Source organism: Netta rufina, assembly GCF_964035555.1.
Source record: "Netta rufina genome assembly, chromosome: 5".
Lineage (NCBI taxonomy): Eukaryota > Metazoa > Chordata > Aves > Anseriformes > Anatidae > Netta > Netta rufina.
In genome coordinates this window covers 50,360,900-50,383,970 of record NC_140128.1, presented here as the reverse complement: position 1 = coordinate 50,383,970, position 23,071 = coordinate 50,360,900, and the positions used below count along the sequence as shown (strand labels likewise).

The 23,071-nt window shown below is 43.1% G+C and overlaps 1 protein-coding gene across 1 annotated transcript in view; it reads left to right on the top strand.

The window, feature by feature from the left end:
• Window positions 1-282: 282 nt before the first annotated feature.
• Window positions 283-23,071, top strand: part of CLMN (calmin) — a gene marked incomplete at both ends in the record, with an annotated part of 70,779 nt that continues 47,990 nt past the window's right edge. The window contains one exon of the mRNA XM_084287444.1: window positions 283-364. Within this exon, the coding sequence (XP_084143570.1) occupies window positions 283-364 (82 nt within the window). The remainder of the gene's footprint in view (window positions 365-23,071) is intronic.

Here is a 23,071-nt window from a genome sequence, read left to right as displayed (position 1 = left end):
CCGCCCGGCCGGTGGAGGCGGGAGGCAGGGAGGGAGGCCAGGAGGGAGGCCGGGAGGGAGGCAGGGAGGCAGGGCAGGGGGAGGGAGGGCCGCGGGGCGGGGCGGGGAGCGGAGAGCGGCCGCCTCCCCCCCCCTCCGCTCCGCGCTCCGCTCCGCGCCCGCCGACGGTGCCGCTGCCGGTGGCGGTGGCGGTGGCCGTGCCGCCGGGTCCCGGCACACCCCCCTCCCGGCACGGCACGGCACGGCACGGAGCGGCACGGAGCGGGCCGCCCCCGCGGCCCCATGGCCGGGCAGGAGTGGGACTGGTTCCAGCGCGAGGAGCTGATCGGGCACATCAGCGACATCCGAGTGCAGAACCTCCAAGGTAAACACCCCCCCCTCCCAAAACCCCTCCCACGCCGCCCCGCTCCCCTTCCCCTGTTTCTCCTTTCTTCTCCCTTTCTTCTCCCCCGGGGCCAGCAGGGGGGCAAAGTTTCCCCGGAGCCCAGCGCAGGGGGTCCGGGGGTGCTTCCCGAGCCCGGCCCCGTCGGAGCTGCCATCGGGGAGCTGCCGGGCTCGCCCCGTACAGGGGCTCCGGCCTCTCGCCCCCGCAGCTCGGAGCGGGCGGGATGCGGGGATGCCGCGGGCTGGAGATGCTCAGCTCGCGGTGCCGAGCAGCGGGGAGAGAGGGAGGGAGGCTGGGAGGCTGCTGGCCAGCCCAGCGCCCACCCAGCGCACCTCCCGAGCGGCTGCTGTTGAGTAAACACGGGCAGGGATTTGGGGGAAATCATCCACGGGAGGCTCTGCCACGGGCTGTGCCGGCGGGCGGGATGCAAATCTCCAGGTTTGAGTGCAGCTGGGTGCCCGTGCTTCAGTTCCTCCAAGTTATCACTGCCCCTCACCAGCAAACTCTTCGTGATGGGCAAGGGCAGCACGAGCGGATTAAAGAATCAAAAGCATCCTTGGTTTATAGGCAAGGCAGAGCAATTTGTTTAATGCTGCATACCAATCTTAATCAACGGCTTGCAATATACTGCGATGCATCTTCACGTCCCATAAAAATAATAGACTTGAATTATAGGTCATTATCTCTCTGTTTCTGCATAATGATGTTAAAGCTTGTTCTGCTGACAGAGACCGTGCAGTTGCTGGAAATTAGTTTTTGGTTGGGTTTGATGGTAGAACATGTATAATTTGTCAGAAAGGAGACCCAAATTAGCCATTCTTTCAACTCATTATTTAACAGTGGATGGGGTCATTCTTCAACATTTTGACTTGCATCTTTATAACCTCTGAAATCCAGATTCTGATTGGCCAGGGCAGGCAATTCCAGGTTGAACTCCCCGTGGGTTTTGCCAGTCTTTCATTGCAATATAATTCTACGTTTCTGACTCGTCCCTGTCTCTTTTGTTTCTGTGTCTTAGCATGGATGGCCTGCATCTGATCTCTTGTTGCTCAAAGCCCTACTGATTAAAATAGGTTTAATCCTTAATTCATGTCCTTTTATGAGAAGGAATAGAAAATAAATATTTTCTTAAACAATAACAACAACATGTTTTTCACTTTCCCTCTCAATTGTTTATATAAGAAGTTAAACTCCTTTCCCTCTCTGGAACTTAAAATACATTTTTATGGACGCACACGGCCTTCTCTAAAATTCCTATAGTCCTGTAGGAGAATGTCATCCTACAGGGCGAATTCCTTTGAATAACATTATGTTCATGAAAAGAACTCCTGTCTCCTTGCCATACAAGAGGAGTTTTTAGAGATCTAGCAGTTGTCACCTTGCTTGCGCTACTAAGTAAGATTTTAAGAAGTTTTATGCTTGGTGTGGGCTCTAACAGGAGAGAAAAGGCAATTGTTCTAAGGTGCTGCTCCAAAACAAGTGATAATATCTTCCACTTATAGCATATATGATTTGTAACACAGAGCCCTCACGTTATCTTCTAGAAATGGAAAGCATTTTACAGATGGTAAGTCTGATACTTGGGAGAGTGTGATTTTTGTCACATGGGAGCTCAGTGGCAAAGCATGATGCTTTTCTTCAGTATGCTTTCTTGCAAAATGGCAGCATATGCTTTATGTTCATACATAGTAATTAAACTTGCTCCTGCTTTATAACTCAAAATGCATCCTCCCAAAAGAATGCGATCTGAATCATCTCTGGTATCATTGTCTATCAGTTGCAGAATCAATAACAGGTTTGATGTGCCGGAAAGTCAGGACTCTAGGATGAGAAGTAGCTGGGGCTGATGCAGTTTCCAGCAGTCCTGGCAGAGCCCCTGCAGGGCCCTGCTGCTCTGGGCCACATGAAGGAGCTCAGGTGGTCGGGTCCCTATCTGCTGCCACAGCTCCTGCTCCTGCAGCACTGCACTCGCCCTTGCAAGACCAGAGTAGGTGTTAGAAAGTCAGTGGTGTGTCTTATTCCAAAATGCATCCCTTCAATGGAGAATGTTGAACATGTGAAAGTATATCCTAGTCTCTGGGGACCCTGTGGTATGAATATGGACCCGAGAGGTATCTGCGGTGCACAGAGGGTATGTTGTAAAGAGAGTTCAGTAGGCAGCAGCTAGGTATTTGCGATTATGAACAACACATGAAAACACTGACATTCCTGCATGTAGAGGTGGAGACTGACTGTCTTCTGCTGATGCAGGCAGCTAGTCAAACGGGAGCCCTGTCAGGTCTGGAAGGCAGATGGAGGCATTACTGTCCTGCTGTGTCCGAGCCATCCTGTCCAGCAGCTGATGGAAGAGCCCAAGGAGACAGTGGTGATGACCATGAGGAAGGGTATCACCAGCTCCTCAGAAGCCTACCTGGTATTCAAGCTCCTGCTGGCATCATGCAACCATCTGCTGTAGCAGCTTTCCATACTCTTTCTGCCTCCTTTTTTAAAAGCTGAAAGTATTCATTTATCTTGAAAAGTTCTTCAGCATTTCTTAGCTAAGCTGTAGTGCACTGCTGGCTTAAAATGCTATTTGAAGAAGGCATATGTGGTTTCAGTCTGTCGCATGTTCCTTCTCCATGTGGTAGCTCCACAAAACACCGTTGAAGGATCCAGGATGCCAGTTACTGGGAAATGCCTGCTCTCGTGGGGGTGCTTTTGCAGTAGTGCGATCCCACTCAGGTCAGGTACTGTTCGAGGTACATGTGCTGGGTGCAGAAGTAGCCCCAGAACCTATATATTTTGGTATAAAACAAATTGGTGAAATTATAATAAGCATACTTTTTTCAGATGTTTCTCAGGAAGACCCAAATTGACAGTAGTGAAGTCTTCTAAAGTGACTGGACATAGAGGAAAAAAACAAACAGATGCTTTTGAAAATGGAGTTACAGCTGATTATTTAGATATGGGCTTATGTTGATAAGCTTTTATTACCAATTAGCATCAAGAACTGAGATTTTCAATTCTTTATTATTATTTATTTATTTATTTATTTATTTAATTTAATGAAGGAAGTAGTGGTTCTAACCTGTTTTAAGTGAGCAATGCTAAATCCAGGAGTATCTCTTCCATTTTCAACAGAGGTATTTTCAGGGAACAGAATCAAAAGTGGCAATCTGATGGAGAGGAGAAGAGGTAAACATAAGAGGGAGTGAGCACCAGGTGTGGTGACATGCAAACCAAGTTCCTCACTCCAGTTCTCTTTGGTCTCTAAATGCGTTTAATAAACTAATATTCTTTTGCTCTTTGTTCTATTTGTATGTTCTCCATAGTGAATTTCTGCACATACTGAGAGAGAAAAATGGAAAGCCTGCACAGAACGTAGGAGCACATCATCAAGCAGTGGAATGCTCAATAATTAATTTCCTGCCAGGAGATTTTTTTTTTCTTTCTTTCATTATACCACCAGCGGGAACATTTTGTTACAACATAAGAATATTTTAAAATCTTCCTTACTGGAAGCTTGATTTAGGATCATCAAAAATATACTTCCTTATGTGGTGAATTGCACTCGCTAGAATGAGGCAGCATCCTCAGCAGCAGGAATTACTCTCTTTTAGATGATATTTTGTCCTGAATTCAGTACTTTGCAAGAGTCCAAATGTATATTCAATACTGTGTTCCTTTCCTTATATTCCTTGGAATGGAATATATAGAGGTGAATTCTTGTATAGCCAGAAGTTTTTTCCATCTCTGGAAAACGAGTGCTATTACAACCATTTAAAAATAACTATGATATAAATGTTCATTTCTTGTATTTATAATAGTGTACATGGTTTGGGATGGTAGAAGTCTGCTATTCTTCTATCAGGACAAGACAAGGAGCCCAAAGTCCTGCTACTTGTCATTTTGCTGTTTACTCAGGGTTTGATCTAGATCCAACAGAAATCCATGGGTGTATATTCCTTGATTCCATTGTATTTAAATATTTTCCTGTGTCTCAGGCTTTCTCTGCTGAAGGTTGCATGGTCTTCAAGCACATTTTGAGTGCTAGACAGAAGCATATTGTAGTGTTGTCAGAAATAATTCCAAACTAGTGATCACAGGCTGAAAGAAATATGTGCCATACCAGCTCCATAGGCTCTCCATCCTTGCCCTGGTCTGTAATGTTGCTTCATCACTTCGTAATAAACTCAATGCTCCCTGATTTTGGTTGCCTTCTAGATCTAGAATGTTATAAGCTTTTTTTTTTTTTTTTTTTTTTTTTTTTTTTAATATAGCTTTATAAGCTTTTGTTGTAAGCAATAACTGTGGTTGTTAATGGTATGAACCCCATGAACCCCAGCTTCCTTTGAGATACGATGTCCCAAAGCCCATGTCTTCAGAGGCAATACAGGTGCTTACCTCATGATAGTTAACTCTTTTTCAGTGAGCCTGTCTACATCTCTTTACATCTGGGGGCTTGTGCATCTCTGATGGACATCCAAAGGCCGGTGTTCATAGACAGTCAGGAACTCTTGAAAATGTTTCTCTCTCTGTATTTTGTTTATCTATTTATGCATAAAGCATAATGACTACAACTGTTGCACTTAACTGTAGAGAGTGATTTTTATTTTTATTTTATAATTACAAGATACATCAGCATTTGACCGGGTTGCTGTAGTTTGACATGCTTTTGAAACACATGGAAATGTTATAAATGGAAGGAAACCTTTTTAATATAGCCATTCATTCTGACAAAAGTAAGGTGTTGTAACAGTTTGTTACTTCAACTCTTCCATAGCTTGTCCCTATATTCAGTGGCATTTCATTCTGCCCATAGGCATGCTAATTTCAGTGGAGCTCCTTGTGGATTAAGGTGACATTTGGAAAGATTAAACTGCCTGGAGAGCCTTAGATGAAGGTAGAACCACAAAAAAGAGATATTACTCTATATACAAGTTATTCCATATACAAGTTAAATAGGAATTCTAAATGCAAAACCCCAAAATACAGATTCAAATCCAAGTATAAGAAACTAAAGATGATGCTGTAAAGATAATTTTACTGGTGGGGATGGCTTACAGTGTTTATCAGCAATGACAGGAAGACTTACCTGTTCCAAATGCAGGAAACACTGGCAGTGAAATGAAGGAGCCGTGAGAGGTAAGAGAAAGTACAGATTGCATGTTTCAGCATGCAGTTTTAACAAGGTCAATGCCTAATTTCTCTAACAAATTAGAAGTCTGGGTTCTCTGTCCCATTGCAATGATGAAATTACACCAAATTGAAATCATGCCCAGTAGCTCCACAGTCAAATGAACTTTAACACCCGTGTATTAGCACTTCATCATAAGAGACACTTTTCTTGTTTGGCCTCCACGCATGGACCTGGCTGGAGACATGCTGTCACTCACCAGCATCACCTTCTCTTTCTTTCCTTGGGGAGCTCCTGCTCAGGCAGGGCCCAGTCTCAGCATTGCTCCTGAGAGCTGGTGACATCTCAGAAGGTATCGCTTGCCTGAGGTTGAATGGCATTAGTTTAAAAATGACAGACTTCAAAACGCTTTATTAAAACTAAAGCCAGTTAAAAAATATTATGTACTTCTCATAGTTCCTCCTGCTTCTTTTTTGGTTTGTCCACAAAGCTTGGACAGAAATTCATCAATTTTCTTTCTCCAAGCCAATTTCAAGGTTATGTCACTTGCATCCTGAAGTATTTGTAGCATTTACTTTGAAAATATTACAAAGCAATGACTTTGTTTCCTTCTTCTGTTTTAAAGACAGCTTTCTATTGGACTAGAAGCAACCTTGGGCATTTCGGCTTGTCATTGTCCATTTATGCACTATTTGGTTATGCACTGTGTTGTTTAAACTTAGTGTTGTTGCAGAATACTTAAGGGCGTATGTCTAAAGTGCACGAGCCAAATTTTATCTGTCTATGTAGAAGTCAAAAAAAAACTCAAAATTATCTATTCACGAGAAGAAATCACCAGATATTGACACAGTCATATCTGTGTCAATACTGGTGTGGTGAAGGGCATCATAGCACTTTTAAAGAAATAACAGTCTTTCCCTGCGTGTCTCTTTACCTACTACTCTATTTTTATCTCTCCCCACCCAGTTAAGTGCAGGGACTGTAGGTGGAGGATTGCAGGATGGATTTTACTTCATTATAATTGCTGCATACTTCTGTGCAAATAGCTGAGCGGTGTTTTAGCTGTAGTTTGAAGCTTCATAACCACAAACACAGTTTAAATCTGCATCTTCTAAGGAGGATCATAAGAGCAACAGCCTGCATGTCTGCAGAATGAGTGCCTGCGGACATGTAACCTGCAACAGGAAGGATTTTTTTCTAAATCCAGAAATCCCATTGAATCTGAAAATATGTTATCAAAGACACTAAAAAGCTAACTCTAATCTCTATACCAATTACTCAATCTCATGGCATGATTCAAGGTACAATAGTTAAAATAATGAATTACTCAGAGGGATTCTGTTAACAATTTTCCACTAACTTAAATGTGAAAAAAACATATTTTGTATTGCAGCATCTTGGAAGATACTCCTGGTGTACATCAGTATAATTCAGACCCAGTGAGTCTGTGAACAAGGATTTGCCTTGCTTCTTGTAACTTTTATGTTATCATCTTTTACTGTTTTTAGTCAGAAATGAGATCTTTCTTGATCAGTGTAGTTGATTTACTTTATTATAGCAAATTATTTTCATGTTTTTCTGTTTTGGAAGTATAATTCCGGTTGTTTATAAAGTACATGCTCACTAAATATGCACCACAGGATTAATTTCAAATAGAAATATTTATATTGTAGCCCTTGTTTTCTTCAATTCATGTATCCCGTTGGATCTTCACCCTCCCCTAATTAACATCGGGGCTGAGTGCATTTTGTTTAAGTCCCAAATCAGGCAAAGAAGTCTCTGCTCTTGGGCAGTGCCCATTACCAGGGAACACGGTTGGTGCCCCGTGGGTCAGATTTACACACCGGCCAGACTCCAATCTTGCCATGCAGATCCCACAGGCTGTGGTGCTGCCTCGTTCTCTGGTAACGCCCTATACTCCTGAGTCCACCCAGAGCCCTGCTGAAGTCAGGAATGTTCTACCAGGAGATGGTCCAGCTAGATCAAATTGCAGCACCAGGGCCTCCATGTGCACAGGTATTTTAAGTGCAAAGACAAGTTAAGGGCGAATCTCGCCTGCTGGCAATAAATCATACTCATCTGGACTGGAATTTTGTTTTTTCTGGGCAACCGGACTTTTCAGTTTTCTTGTAGTGGTTGTGAAACAAGTCTCAGGTGTCTAATTAACCTCCATCATGGTGGGTGCCATGGTGCTCCGGTTCTTATAGCAGGACCCCCAGGGTGGGTGACCACATTTTAGCCACTTACACCGAAGCTCAGGTTTAGGTCTCACACCCAGGATTCTCCCCCAGAGGGACTGAAGTGGCTCAGGTGGCTGTTGTTCATCGCGGCACGCCAGCTGCAGTCTCTGGGTTAACAAAGAGCCCTTAAAAGAAAACATTTAATACGCTGCACCAGGAAGAAAGTATTTACATGAAAGAAAATGCACTTCAAATAAACTGTCTACGTGCATTTTTTCCCTCCCCACCCAGCTTACCATCACTGGTAATGGTGAAATGGCAGGTCCTACTGTCTTGGCCCTGTCCCTCAGAATAATTCACTTATTAAACCCTCTGAAACCCAATGTGAGCTAATTTTGCTATTGTCTCGTAACTCTAGTGCTTAGTACAAGCTACATTTTTAATCTCCCATCATGTTTTTCTCTGTTTTTTTCAAGAAACCCAAATAACAGTACAACAAACACCTCCATGGATTGTCCTCCATGCGTTACTCATATGTTGTGAGAGCCCCTGTCTCAGCCAGGGCTGCCCATCACAGGGGGCTCAAGCCAAAGTCCTGCGCTCCTGCCAGACCATGGGCCCTGCTTACCTGCACAGCCTCTCTTGTACTCTAGCAGTCAGGTAGAAATGTTTTGCCATTTTGTTTTAGTCTTTGCAAAGAAACCACCAACTAATGTATGTCAATAGGTGTTTACAGATGCAGCCAGTGTAGTTCACCACTAATGGCTGATTGTGCTTCTCAGCTCAGTGAGAAATGGGAAAGGTGAGAGGCCCCTGGCACCGTGACACATGAAAGCAATGGCAATGAAAATTACTTTGTTAAAAACTCATCCTGTGTATGACTGCATCTGGACACATGGCTAAAGCTTTCTGGCTCTTACTGATGGTCATTGTAAACATGAGCTGCAGTCATAAGTTAATAAAGACATAGCATTTAGAAATAGCATATGAAATGTCCACTTTAGAAGTATTGTCTGGGGTATATGTCAGGAATGAAACATAAGTCTGTCTGGGCTTTTTGCCCAGGGGGAGTAAGAAAGCAAACAAAAATGGGCAGATGGGGAAGAGCTACAGGGAGGGGGAGCACCTGGGCCCAGCATTGTGGTCCTCAGGAGGCCTAATGACAGCACGGGAGGGACTGCGGTCAGCACCTGCACATGATAGGTAAAATTGATAACAATGTGTTGAGATATGTTTTGCCCCATCTACATTTCTGACAAGTACTCAGTAGGCCTATATCTGTCATAAATTATGAGTGACTTTGGCCATTATCACTTAGAGTCACTGGGGAAGCATTTGGTCCCCATCCTTGTTCCCAGATTCCACACTGGGTTGGGTTGGGGACTTCCCATCCCCGATGATTAATGCAACTGAACGACATTCAATTCCCGTAGCTCTCTCTCTTTTTTTTTTTTTTTTTTGTTTCTTCTAAAGATCTCCCTGGAGACAGGACAAGGCATGATTTAAAGTTACAGGGACTCTTGCATGAATTCTTTCATTTCTGCCCATTATAAAGAAACAGTTTTAAAGGGGCTGTAATGCTGGTTAAAAAGAACTTGTGCTCGGCTGTCTTTCAGAAGTTAATATAATTATTGACCTTGGCTGAAAGAAGACAGAGCATGAATTTTTGCTGGCTAAGCTGCATTTCTTTTGAAGGTAGAAGGTCTTTTTGATCTATTCAATGTCGGTCTTTCAAAACTTTAAAACATTGCATGTTTATCAGAAGAATCAGAAAGGACAGGAGATTTAATTGTCTTCAGAAACCATGTGTATCAAAAGGAAGCACCATGTTTTGGTTGCTAACGCGGTTAAAGAATGCCATAAACCCCTTTGCCTTTAATGCTGCAGTTGACAGTATCACTCATTGTGAGTTTATTTAAGAACTTGGAGGTCACACCAATGTGACTGCTCTGAAGTCAGGAAGTGGCCATGACCCTGGAGGTGGTAGCCTGTGTTGTCAGAAGAAGGGCAGGCGTGCTTCCTATCTGGTCCTGGATGTGACCAAGGGGGGCTGTCCTCAGGTGCTGAGAGATCCCCGTGTAGCTGCTGAGGTCTGGAAAGCTGATACCCACGTGTTTCTCAAGACTGATTTGAAACTAATTGACACAGCCTGTTATATTCAGATTTAGTTTCAGCCCACTGAGATCTTGGGTACCTTTCAAGTCCTTGACTTCCTTTAATTTGGTGGGGTGTCTAAACATTGCTTCTTTGCTTATCCCACAACTAGCTCTAGAGCAATTTTTTTTTCATTCATCATTTAGTCTGTCACTTTTCTGCTGATACTGATGAAAGCCATTTGCAGAGGTGGTCTGGATGCCTACAGCAAGCTCAGATCTGAGACACCAATGTTGCGTCACTCAAACCAGTAGGTAGCTTTGTCATTCAGGCACTTAATTATGAGCCGAACACTCACTTGACCTCTCATACTCTTGTTTCACTAATGAAACAAAACTTAGAGCAGTGACTGATGGGAGAGCTGCTGCAGTTTGGTTTCTATGAGCAGGAGTTTCCACTCATTTCATTTATCACACTAATGATCAGCTTTGGAGCCTAAACACAGGCTGCCTCACAGGAGTTGCATGGAAAACAGCATAATGTGCTAACGTGAGGTCCATGTGACAGAAAGGTTCACGGAGGCTGCCCACTTCATTTGGGCTTGGTAGTCCTGTTACACATGTGCTTTCTTGCACACTGCATTCTTAGAGAAGGATGGGGCTGTTAGGGACATGGAAGTGGCATTTAGCAATTGTGGTTTTACAGAGAGGGTCCCAGCTTGTCTTCTGGTACTCAGGTAATACTGATGCCTGCAGGATTTTTTTTCCCATAGCTTTTCATTTGTCTTGATGAAAACTGAAGTATGTCCTTAATACATACTAACTAACAGGGAACTATTTTTCTTTCCTAGTATTTGAGTGTCTCACAGTTTTAATGTATTTGTCTAGATGCATCCCTGTTTCAGGGTTGGGGAACAAAGGCACATGAAAGCCAGAGAAATTATTTCAAACTTATCCAGGTAGCCTAATGACATACTCTTGTGTGTGTGAACACGGAAAGTTTTGGTGGAGCAGGCCTTGAACCTCGGTCTTCTCTTTCCAGTGTGACCACTTTAGCTACATGACCACTTTCCTCCTTTGACACGTTCTTTTTCTTTCCTTTGCCACCTGACAGCAATACCTAATGTCACCTAACAATTTACATGCACTGCAATACGTATATCTTCTATAATAAACTTTTACAACTTGCTAACTCACATGATGCTATCAACCCACCTGTCGTCCCAGCGTGTGCTGTTCCCTTGTTTGGCTGCGGGCGGTTTCCTTCTGGATTTACTCACATTTGTTGGTGTTGTCTACAATACAGACAAGTTGGTAGGTCAAGACTAACGGAGTGCAAGCACACTTGGTCAAAGCATACTTCATTTTGGCTTGGCTTAGGTTTTCATGGTACAAGTAGGACCAAATGTTTATGGAATGTAGACAACTTCCTTTATTCTACTTCATCCTGCCTGGGAAGATGTATTTTCTGAAGTCTTATGTTGACCATCTTTATGAGTTGCTATTTTATCATCTTCAGGTAAAACTTATTTTCCTCCAAATGCTTTGGAATTATCTCAGGCAAGAGCCAAGTCAGCTGTGCTTTCTTGGCCTCTTCTTACTGTACTTTCAGTTCCCTGAGTTTATTCCAGGAGTTCTGTTTGCTTTGCTTTGAGTCTGTGTTGCTAGAAAGAAGATAAAGTGGAGCTGGGGAAGGAAGTAAACTTCCTACTAGGAGCCAGAAGAATATCCTTCATCATGAACATCTCCAGGAACTGTGATTTCTTTTTCTTGGGGAATGTATACTAAAAGCTTTCCGTTTGCATGTGTAAATGAATCAGATCAAATTTATCCCAAGCTGTCAAATTGTACTCTCAAGTTTGGTTCTCAGAATCACCCAAATGTTAATTTAACACAGAGCAGTGCTGTGTCTAGTGTCATGAAACCATGTCTCCTTTGTTTGTGGGTCTGGAAGAGCTCAGGTGTGGGTAGAGAGAAAGACCAACAGAGAGCTTGCTTAGGGCATGCATGAGGTATTAATCCTGCTGGAATGTAGAGAGAGATCTGTCTAAAGATGTCTGTCTGCCCTGGAATATTATAAGGGTATGTTCTGCAAGAGAAGGAAGTGAGAGAGTTAACCGAAAATTAGAAGTAGGAGAACAATCAAATTGCTCAAAACCAAATCACATCATAAAGGGGTGAAGCAATGAATTGCCTCACCTTGCAATACGGATTATAATGGAAGCTCTGTGACACCTGAGAGTGTAAGCTGCCCTGACTCGGAGCCATTTGAAGCTGGTGTCTTGTGGAGTTACAACTTGATAAATAAGCCGTTCTGCTCTTCTCTGGAAAGACTTCTTTGTTTTCTTTTCCCAGTTTCTCAAGCTCTTTGGAATGTATCTAATGATGTCCATCTAGGTTCGGCTTCATGGCATGAACAGGGGAAAGCACTGCTCTCTAGTCTCATGACTATTAAAGATGAGTTATTAATATGTAAAGGGATTAACATTGGTGGTTTGCTGAGCCTTTTACCACCTGGTTTTTCAATTGTTCTTCCCACGTGAGTGTGAGCAGTACCAACACCTGGCCACTTCTGAAGTAGCCCGGAGTCTTCCCAGGGCAGGGCTGCTCCTGTGCTGCCTTCCCACTGCACCCCAGTGCTGACTTGCGATCAGCATGCGCGTAGGGGCTGATCCATTGCTTAAGGCTTCTTTGGGAACCCCAAAGAACAATAATATCCTGTTGACTAGGATTTTGCTATTTATATCCATCAGCTGAGCAGCCGCCTCCTCTGCCTGCTCCCTGGTTACCAGTGTGTAAGTCTCTTAGCCACGTGGTCTGTTGCATGGTTGACAAAACAATTTTTAATTTCAAGAGGAATTTGTTTGAGGCAATTAGAAAGGTAAATGCATTGATGAAAAAGGACTGAAGCTTTTCTTGCTCTGTTAACCTCTTAGTGTTTTGGACATAATGCAAACAGACCAGCAGGAAGCTAACCTAAAAATAAGGGGTATCATCAGAAAACAATACAAGCCTATAGCAATGCAAAGAGGAAAACAACTAGATCTCCTATAGGTATGTCTGTGGAGAAGTGCTGACATACATCTTCATCTTTCAGATTAAAGACCAAATCCTGCCACCCACATACTCTCCCAGCAGTTAATTCCTTTCTCTCTCTCTCTCTCTCTCTTTTTTTTTTTTTTTTCTTTTTCTTTTTTCCTGTAGCAGATTTTCAATCTACTTGAGTAGAAAAGGTGTCATCTTCTAGAAAAACCCTTCTCTGGCTTTGAAACATAGGAAAGGATATGTCAAATTTAGACTGGTATTTTCAAGGCTGCTTTTTTAAAAAGTGAGCTTTTTAAGAGAGGCTGCACAATTTATTTAAAAGAGAGAAAATAGTCAAACCTGTGGGAGTCTGCTAGGGTGAAGTGAAAAGAAAGCAATTATTTCACTGGGACCTTTTTATAAAGATTTCTGAGGCTCCAGTCAGAAAGGAAAGTGTGCTAATAACTGCACTTAGTTAACTGGCATCAAGTCCAGTTGCTTTGGCTCCAAAATGGATAAACCTTGTCATGGGTGGAGAAGGAGGTTAAACATGATCTGAAGCAGAAACAGCCACTGCTTCTAGTTTGAGCTATTTTTATCTGTGTGAATGGGGATCGTGTAGTTCCCAAGTTCTGCTTTGGTGCCATCCCACATGCAGGTCTATGGACATGGTTTCCAGATTTTCTCTGAAGTCCCTGCTGGTGTACCCACCAGGGAAGCACCATGCAGCTCTTTGCTTCCCAGTTCCTTCTCCTCTGCATTTTGGGAATGTGATGGTTCTGCACAGTTCCTCTCTCCTGTGATAACACTTCCCAATGCTGCCTTTGAGGTTTTCTAGTACGTGTACATGCTCCCTATTAATCCACTGCAAGCAAAATACAGGACGTGTTCAGCAGTTAAAAGTGAACTGGGAATACTTGGAAAAAACAGTATGTTTTCTGAAACCATTTTTAATTATAATGAAAGCTTTGTGCATATAAAAAGTTTGGAGTATTTTTGATACCATCTGGATACCTAGGCTTGGACAGCAAATTGCTTGTGACATAGTGACGACAATGTATAATACTGTGTTCTTGCAACCCATGTCTCATTAATGTGGAAGCACATGGATTTTCCTGCAAAATGTTGATTCACCATCTGTGCTAGTATTATTTGCATGAAGTTAAAGACTGCCCTTTGTGTTGCAATTGCAGTGGACCCATTCTGTTCTTAAGGACTTGTCTCTCTTGGACCAAATGAGTAGGTCACAGAAGAAAAAACTACACTAAACAGTACTTATTGGTAATGGTTATTTACCTTACTTCCAATGGGAGAGCTGTTAAAATTTATTAAAAGTGGAACTCACAAGATTAAGTGACATTTTACTGTTGCTCACACTTTCCATTTCTCATGCTTTGCCTTTAATTTGCTTACTTGGGCTGTAAACCCTGGGTCTTGGGGAAACTGTGAATTCTGTGTATGCCCCTTGTAGATGTCAAAACCTAAATTCACAAGTTTGTAAAGGACAGTAACATTGCTAGAATTAAAATGTCAGAGGTGGGAGCTGCACATTGAATGGTTTACATCTTGTTTTGAGCCATGTTCTTTCTCAATTCTAAAGTAGCTAAGAGATTATTTATTTTATGAACAAGGAATTAGCATTTTGAGTCTGGGCTAAGTCTGGGGGTCCTCAGTTTCATTTCATTTTTCTAGTGTCTTGAACTGCCCTCAATGGGAGGCCTGTTATATTTAATTAATAGTTGATATTTTTATACAGATGATGTTGCAAAACAGTTTGTCTCTTCACTGTAATGTGATTTGAAATACTCAAAGGATGTTTCAGTTGCTGTGAAACTTTATTCCACTATCATGTAACTGATAGCTTCATTTATACTACCGAGTTTCATGAGACAATACTGATGGTTTCCAGACAAAGCATGTCTAAACCAGGGATCTTTAACCATCTTGTTTTTTATTCACATCTCCTGAGTCCTTCTGCTTTTTCATATTCTTGACCCTGAAAAATAAATGGATTATCTTTAAGAAAGAACATTAGCAGTAAAAATTCAATCTGCTTCAATAACTTCATGAACAGAGTATAACTTAGAACAGTACAATTAAGGGACAAATCTGTTTTCTTGCTCTTTCACTAGCTTTACAGAAGTAAACCTCAGCCTTTGGAGAAGAGCTGCTTTATGAAAGATATTGATCTACACTTTTATTAATGAGTTTTTAAGGTAATTTTGATGTATCTGTAAATAATACTAAAGGGGAAGGAAAGGGCTTAAAAAAAGAGATTCTTTCTGATGTGATGTAAAAAGTGACACAGAGTTATCAGTCAAGACTTCTAAGGGAGCTGCAGGAGAAGACGATTAAAACAGGACAAGAAGAAGATAGTTTCAGAGTTTCCTAAAGGGCTGGAGCAGGAAAGGCTGAAAGAACAGGAAGGCAACTGATCCCTCTGCTTTAGAGGCAAGTTCATCTCTCTGACGACTCAGTGAATGACTCTAGCTGGATAATATAACAAATTGGAAACAGCAATAGAGAAGCCTTTCTAAAGTCCTTGAAGTTAACTTCTGGTGGGGTCTAACAAAGTAGAAGCAGTAGTGGCTAGGAGTGCTTGCCAGACTATTATCAGAGAACTGGCTAGAGTAGCATATTCTGCACTAGAGTATGGGAATAGAAGAAACTTGAACGAGTAGCTAGATAAAAGCCTATGATTTTGCCTGCTGGGATGAGAAATCCTAGGTTTTTCAATGGGGACAGGGAAAAAGAGTTGGTTATGGCATAGGAAAATAAAAAATACTTTGATGAATATTTTTGATGGCTTAGATCTGCCAAATTAATGTACATATGCAAACCCCTGTAACATATATATAGAAACTGTTATGCCTTCATCCTCCCTTTTTGTCATATTAATATCCTTGCCTGCAACTGGGATCTGATCTTGCACCCACTGAATTTTTTGCCATTGAGCTCAGTTGGGCTAAATCAGGCTGCTGCAGCTGCGGAGCCACTCATTTCTGCTGGTCTCAAGTGCACAGTGGTTACATGCAAAATGGTTACATGCGAAGGTGCAGGGCATACAGTGGGACTCCTCCATGGGCCACAATACAGCTACAGTCAGTTTATATATCTGTCTGCAGCCCAAAAACCTGAATATACAGAAATACATACCAGAACAAGATCCAGATACGTAGATGAGCCCGTATACTGGGCCTTGGTTGGCATATGGTCAGGTGGGCAGCAGCACATCTGTGCAGCAGGAGTGATGTGGAAGCCCCTAAGTGGATGTTACTACAGCTTTGTGTATTTGCCTAGTTGTAGGAGACATTATTATAGCTTCCGGACTACTCAGAAGAGCAATTAACAAGTCCAAAAGGTCTTGCCTCAAGGCTCTGACAAGCCATGAATTAAACATTTAATTCTGTATCCTGTCTCCCATTACTATAACATGTTTTTTCAGAAAATTGCGTAATGTCTTATTTTCCTCTTTAGATAAAAATTCAACAGCCTAGCGCCCATAGCAGGGGAATAGGAAAGTCTTTTAGTCATCTCTTAACAACATACTTTTTTTTTTTTTTTTTTTTTTTTTAAGGTGCTGGTTATGAAAGAAACATTTGTTTCCAGACCATAATATCTTAAGGCTATTCAGTACCTTCACTGATGAGAATCCTGAGAGCAATAGCAATCTGCTGGGCATTCAGCAGTAACAGCTGCTGCCTTCCTGATGCTATTAAAACACAGATTTAGCATTTATTTACTGTGCCACAGAGCAGTGAGCCTGGCTACAGCCACTGTGATATGATGTAGTTAAGGAGTAACAAAGCATGTGTCTTACATGAGTACACTCCAAAGTGAATCTAAATTAACTTTCGTGAAAGTTGAACAACTAAACCACTCTGGATGTCAGCATGACATTCCTCTGCAGAACTAAGGTGGCTCTACTTTAACTTTTCATGGCTGAATGTAAAATGAATTACGGATGCTTTTTCTAGGTGCAGATTACCTCTGTAGGTGTTTTCCTTGAGATGAGGTCCCAGCTGCTAGCACTGCCCACTTGAAGCCAACCAAAGTCCATGGCAGAGGAGGTGGATGCCAGGCAAGCTGTGATGCCCACCTGCCTGGAGGCCAGCAGCACACCAAGGGACATGTCACCAGCCAGAGAGGGGCTGAGGGAAGTGGGGGACAGTGGCAGGGACCTGGAATGGGCCAAGTGTGTGCTTTGCAGCAGGATGAATGCCTTTGGAGCTGTGCTGAGTCCCAGAGACAGTGGCTGGAGGCTGTGCCCAGAGGCACTGGCAGAGGAGAGGTTTGGCTGGGAAGGCTGAGCAGAGAGCCCTGTCCTGCCCTGGTGGTAGAAGTGACGCTAATGCGTGTGTAATTCTGTCTCTTGCTTTTGTCATTGCCTTGGGGCAGTGAGGAGGAGTTGCTATGTGGCTCCTCTAAACACAAACAGGCTAGGAAAGAAATTCCAGAGCATTTCCATGCATTTCTGCCTCAACAAGAAAGTCACTGAGGGATGCCTGAGCTTTTAATGACAAGGATGCTTACCAAGAGCCACATCTGTGTGTAGGGGTATGTTTACTGTGCAGTTGACAAGGCAGAGTGATATACCTTAATGTGCTAGTTCCCTCAAAACAGCTTATTAATCTTTTTCCAGACTTGGGGATGCTCCAGGGAAACCTCCTCTTCCCTAAACTCTGCTGGGTATCCCTACACCACCCCATGGCTACACCTTACCTGTTTGCCTGGTAATCCATGCCATATAATTATTTCTCCAACCTCTCAGAAAATGCTGTCCCAATTCAATGTCATGCCAGCGAATGTGGAATGATAAATCGCTTTCAGTGCCCAAGGAGCTTGTTGCTGCCTCGCAGGGGTCCCCAAGGTGCCCTGCATGCCCACCGGGGAGCAGCTCACTTCACAGATCAGTTATGTGGGGCACAGGCCCGCCTACGCTGGTGACAGTAATTCTAAACAGCGTCATCTTGGTGGTAATTTGGTCCCAGAGCCCGTGGCTTTGCTGCTGGGGGTTCTCTGCAGATGCTGGCTTTGCAGTGTGTGGGTGGAGGAACTTGCAGATCCAATGCCCACGCCAGCAAAATGCTATCATCTGTGTTTCCAGTACTGGTGCTCCTCTGTTTTTTTTTTTTGTCCTTCTGCACTGAGAACCTTGTTTAGCTGCAAAAGTAAATTATAAACTGAGGCTGCTCTGTGACTCCCAGTCAATGCAGAATTTAATTGTTAGGATGATAAATATTTGAGCAGTAAAGTTGCTGCCATGGTATAAGCTATGTAAGGTTTGCAGGGAGAGGTAATGTCTGTTATTAGGCTGGCTGATAAGTTGCTCTGTTGTTTTTCTAGCTCCTGTTTGTTGGCCTAATAAAAGCTACTACCTCACCTCAGTCTTCTTTGTTGTGGCACACTTATCTTTGTAATAGAAATCAATGAAATTAGCCCTGTGCCTTGCTGACCGCAAACTATGAAACAAACAAACAAATTCAAGGTTAGTTTGAATAAATCCAGATTATTTGTTGCCTTGCATATGTTGTTCTTTAATTTGTTACTATTGAAGAGGGGAAAAAAAAGGTCTTTCATTTATATACTCTTGAAAATATATCATGGCTTTGGTAGCATGACTACACATAAATAAGATTACAGCCATGACTGACTGAGAATAAAAATTTAGCAAAAATCACAGACAAGGCCTGGTCTGACTACTAAAGCCAATGTTGCTGCAAAATGTGAAATTTTGGCTTTGGTAGGTAGCAGATGGATGGATTAAATTGAACCGTAGGCAGGATGGCGTTGTCTAGTTATGCTACCATAACCCGAGTCTGCTGGTCCCTGAGCAGAGTCCCACAGAACTGTTTCATGACAAAAAACAATGTGTAAAATGTGCCTGTGCAGTCTGTAGCCTTGTTAGCGATTCAGGCATGTATAATATGTCAAAACAAGAGGTTCCATTGCTCGCAATGTAAATACTACAAATCACACAAACATTTTCCCTTGCTCTTTTGACTCTGTAGGGCGAGGCCTATTTGAAGTTCAGCTTACCTGGGTTTACTCATGCAGGGCAAATACCTGGAGAGCACTCCAGGAGGATACAAGTGAGGGCCTACCAAGGCCTCTCCAGGCTGCCGGCCTAGTTACAGAAGCAGCCGTGGGACTGAATTCACCTTTCCTGCTCCTGCCGAGGCCAGGAGAGCAGTCAAAGTGGAAATGTGTTTGCTGGAGCAAGATGCAATTTACTAACGAGAGTCACATTTGGGAGATCTTCGGTGTAAATAACAGGGGGGTTGTTTGGAAGGCTCACTGGGAAACCATGTTGGCAAGTGTTGCCTTGATAAAAATTCAGTCTACTCATATCTGCTGTCACCGTAACTGCTTGTATGACATGCCTGGGAGGTCCCTTGTGTTGCCTTCATCCCCACTCAAGTTGTCTTTTTCATCGCTGCAAATTTTAATGTCAAACACCTTGAGCTGTGGTGGTTTCCAGTGACTGGGTGCGATTTCTACACCTAGCCATCCTGGCTGATGAGGCCCCCAGGGCTCTCTTTACCATTTTGGCATTTCTCCCTCTCAGTCCCAAGCTGTCTGTGAGTTGGATGTCCTAGGCTAAGCACATAGATTTCCTCTGGAGCTGTGATTTTTCATTGTCTGCAGTTATTGACAAAATAGTTGTGCAGATATGTAAAATCCATATTTTAAACACATGAATTGCTACTATCCTGGCTGTGGTACCAAGCACAAGTCCTTTAGAAATGGACCAATATAGGCCATGAGGGAGTCACTGTTTTCAGTGGGGGTAGGAGATAACAGGAGTGTTTGTCCTCCCTTGCCATGGCTGGCTGTTCACCCAGCTACCTGGAAGTTTCTCCTTGTCATGCTGGGTCACCTGGAGCCCATCCGGCCTGCAGGCTGACTGTAAAACAGAGCCCTCCATTTTTTTTCAAATTGACTTGCACACAACGAGGAGAATTTCCCCATTCCCATTTTCATTTCCTTGAATCTCAGGGATGGGGCGAATGCAGAGGTCACCCCGATTTCCTTTTGGAAACACTAATCCTTTTCTGCAAACACTCATCCTTTTCTGGCAAACAAGAGCTGCCCTGCTCACGAGGAGCCCATGGTCCTGTCAGACTGCCCTTATGCACCGCGCACGCTACCAGAGCATGTGAAAGGGCAGTGTTCTCCGCAGAGCCTCCTTCATCATGTATAAATGCTGCCTTGTTTAGGCGGCTTGGCTATTTGTTTTTATTTCATTTTGCCAGCATAAACTCCTTTCATTTTTCTCCCATGGTGTTTACAGAAGATTGTGGTCCCATTAATCACCTGCATTCCTTGCTCACTGCATCTGCCTTGGAAACCTCCAGATTTACTCATCTGCACTTGGAGCACCAATTCCCACCTGCCACTGTATTCTGAATTCAGCCATCTCTGCCTGCCCAGATTTGAGTTCCTTGTTTTCTTTCCTAATGCAGATTGAATAGCTAGTGCTTATCAACAGTTAAAATTATACTTATTAAAATTAAGTCATTTGGGTTAATGCTGAATTTCTCTCTAGGGGAAATAGGACAATTGAGTGAAAAAAATCCTGGATATGGTCAGGATATTCATTCTTGGGACAGGACAAGATTCTCTGGTTTCTTTGGATGAGATCCATTAATGCTTCGTGTAGAAAGCCCAGAAAGCATTTTGCTGTGGAAAAGAACAAACGGGTCTACCAAATCTGAGTTTCTGTTGATTTCAAAATAAGTTGTCAGGTGATTTCAGTTTTTGGTGTGTGTTTGTGTTTTTTTTTCCCCATTTTCTTACATTGTTCCATTCTTTTCCTATTCCCCATCCCACCAGCAAGAATCATTAAATAACGTCTGACAAAATCAGAGATATGGTGGTTGTAAACCTGTCCCTGCAGAGCTTGTTGCTTTCATAGCAAAGCACTCAGCATGGAGCAGGAGCCAGCTCCTAGTCCTTACTCTGAAAAAAATCCTTCTCATGTCAAAGGGATATTTTACTTATGCACTACTTTAATAATGCTCAAAATATAACTTTGTTCTAATGATATTAACTGTTTTTAAACAACCATTGAAGTGGTATTCAAAAAAACCAGTGGAAATCCCCGACAACTCCTACTCATGAAGGTGTTAACTCTTTCCAAGAGCAGCCTGGCTGTGGTCTCTCTGTCACTTCTACCCTAACATGACGTGCCACCTAGTACATGTCTCAACTGTGTTGAACTTGTCTGGAAGTAGACTGGAAGTGCTTCAGGGTAGCAGCTTTGTGTGTGTGTACATAGCTATGCAGTCTGGATCAAGCTCTTTCTGATTTTCAGCTCTGTTAATAATTAACCCTCGGCTAGTAATAACTATCCAGCATAATGATAACCACACCACTGGCTCTTGTCCATAAGGTTACTAGGTACTACACGGCAGATCTTGTCCACTTAAATCTGAGAGCTGATGTCTGCAGATGTGAATGAATGTTAAAGCATCTAAATCTGGGCACTTTCCAGTATCTTTTTCCAAATTCTGTTACTTTATAGGCAGATCTCAGTTCACCTGTATTTTGATCTGTTACACCAGCCCTGAAGAGCTTTCTTCTTGCAGAGACTTCATTAAATCTCTTGAGCACACATTGCGGGCTCTGCTCTAATGTTTGCATTAGTGATGGTGCTTTTTCATGTTAAACTGGTTTGACCATAAACTGTGTGACATTAAGTCCAGATCTGTTTTATCTAGATGGCTTTTCTCACTTCCATGCTATGTGAAGGTGAGTAGGCAAAGCAGCAGTTGTATTTCTATGTTTTTAATCAGTCTTTCTGCCAGACTTCTTGAGGTATGTAACACACAAGCAGGCAGCAAGGCTGTGTACTGCCGCCGATCACTGATGCTTTGGCAGCTCACATAGGAAACATTAGTAAGAGGCGCAGAATTTAATGTAATTTGTGCTTTAAATATAATCTGCTGTAAATATCAGCTGCTCATTCTTGATTCCCTTGCCCTGACTGCATTCCCTCAACTGATTGCCATAGGAGCCAAAATCCTGGCACACAAGACTCGGCTGCTGAGCTGCACGACTGAGTCTCATTCTGATGGATAAAACTCAGCGAGGAGAAACTTCTCGCTGGAAATCAAAGGCAGCTAACACAGATGGGGAAGGGGGAGCACAGAGTCTTCTTGCCCCCCTGCCTGCTGTTTGACTGGAGCAGTGACCCCGGGTCTCACCTCACAGATGGTCTGTCCTGAGTCTCCCAAGCAGCCAATTTATGGCCTCTCCCTAAGTGCATGTGTGAAGGAAGGGGAAAACTGAGCTGGTTTTAATCGTGTGTTTCTAAGCAACCAGGTAATTCTCTGCAGCCTGTCCCTAAAGGGAAATTCCTGTTTCCCTGCACCTCTGCTCAGCTGCTGCAGATGATGCCTTCTCTGCTTTCTCCAGGTCCTGGTACGGGGGGAACTGCTGCAGACAAGTCAGAGAAGGGTTAAAGCTTTTCAATATTTTTCCAAATGTCGTGGGGGAGGGTGAGGAAGCACAAAAAGGGAGCTTTGTTCAGGGTGGCCATACACTGCGTGTAACAGGTAAGGGGGTGCAAGTCCTGTCTGCAGTAAAACTTCTGCTGTGAAGTTCTGCTGGTGATAAAATGACTGAATTCTGGTTTCAGTCTGTTTGAGCTTCTCAGAGTGACTATAAGAATTAACCTTCTATTAATAAAAGATCAATGAACTTGAGACTGTAGAGATAAGAGTTGGAGGAAATAGAAATCAAATGAGATCCCTGAGCTACTCCCCTACCTGAAGAATGGGGATGCCTGGTAGGGGCTCCAGAGTAGTTGTTAGATTTACAAAGAGTTTTCTTTAAGGATGCCACGTGAGCTATACACAAGCAGTTATACTACAGGGTCTAGTACCTGCTAAGCCCCACTAGTAAAAGTGATGTGTGGTGAACCCAGAGGTGTGCTGGCTTCGTGCAGTAACTGGGCAATTAACCCGAGTCTCGGCTGCAACCTCAGTGGGGAACCTCAGTGCCTGTTCAATGAAGTGGGGTTGAAGAACTTGAGAAATGTTCAACAGGAGGGGATATGGTTAACAGAAATGGGCATGCCTTGGCCATGCAGAAGGGATGCACCACTGACACCTGGTTTGGATTTTGACATGCCAGGTGTTTGGCAATCTGAAACTCAGCTGAGAACCAGTCCCTGTTGTCCTTTGTTGTGTGTATTGACTAATATGTGCTATTGGCCACTGTTGCAAATGAGGTGCTAGGTCTGACCAACACTTAGGTCAGATCCAGC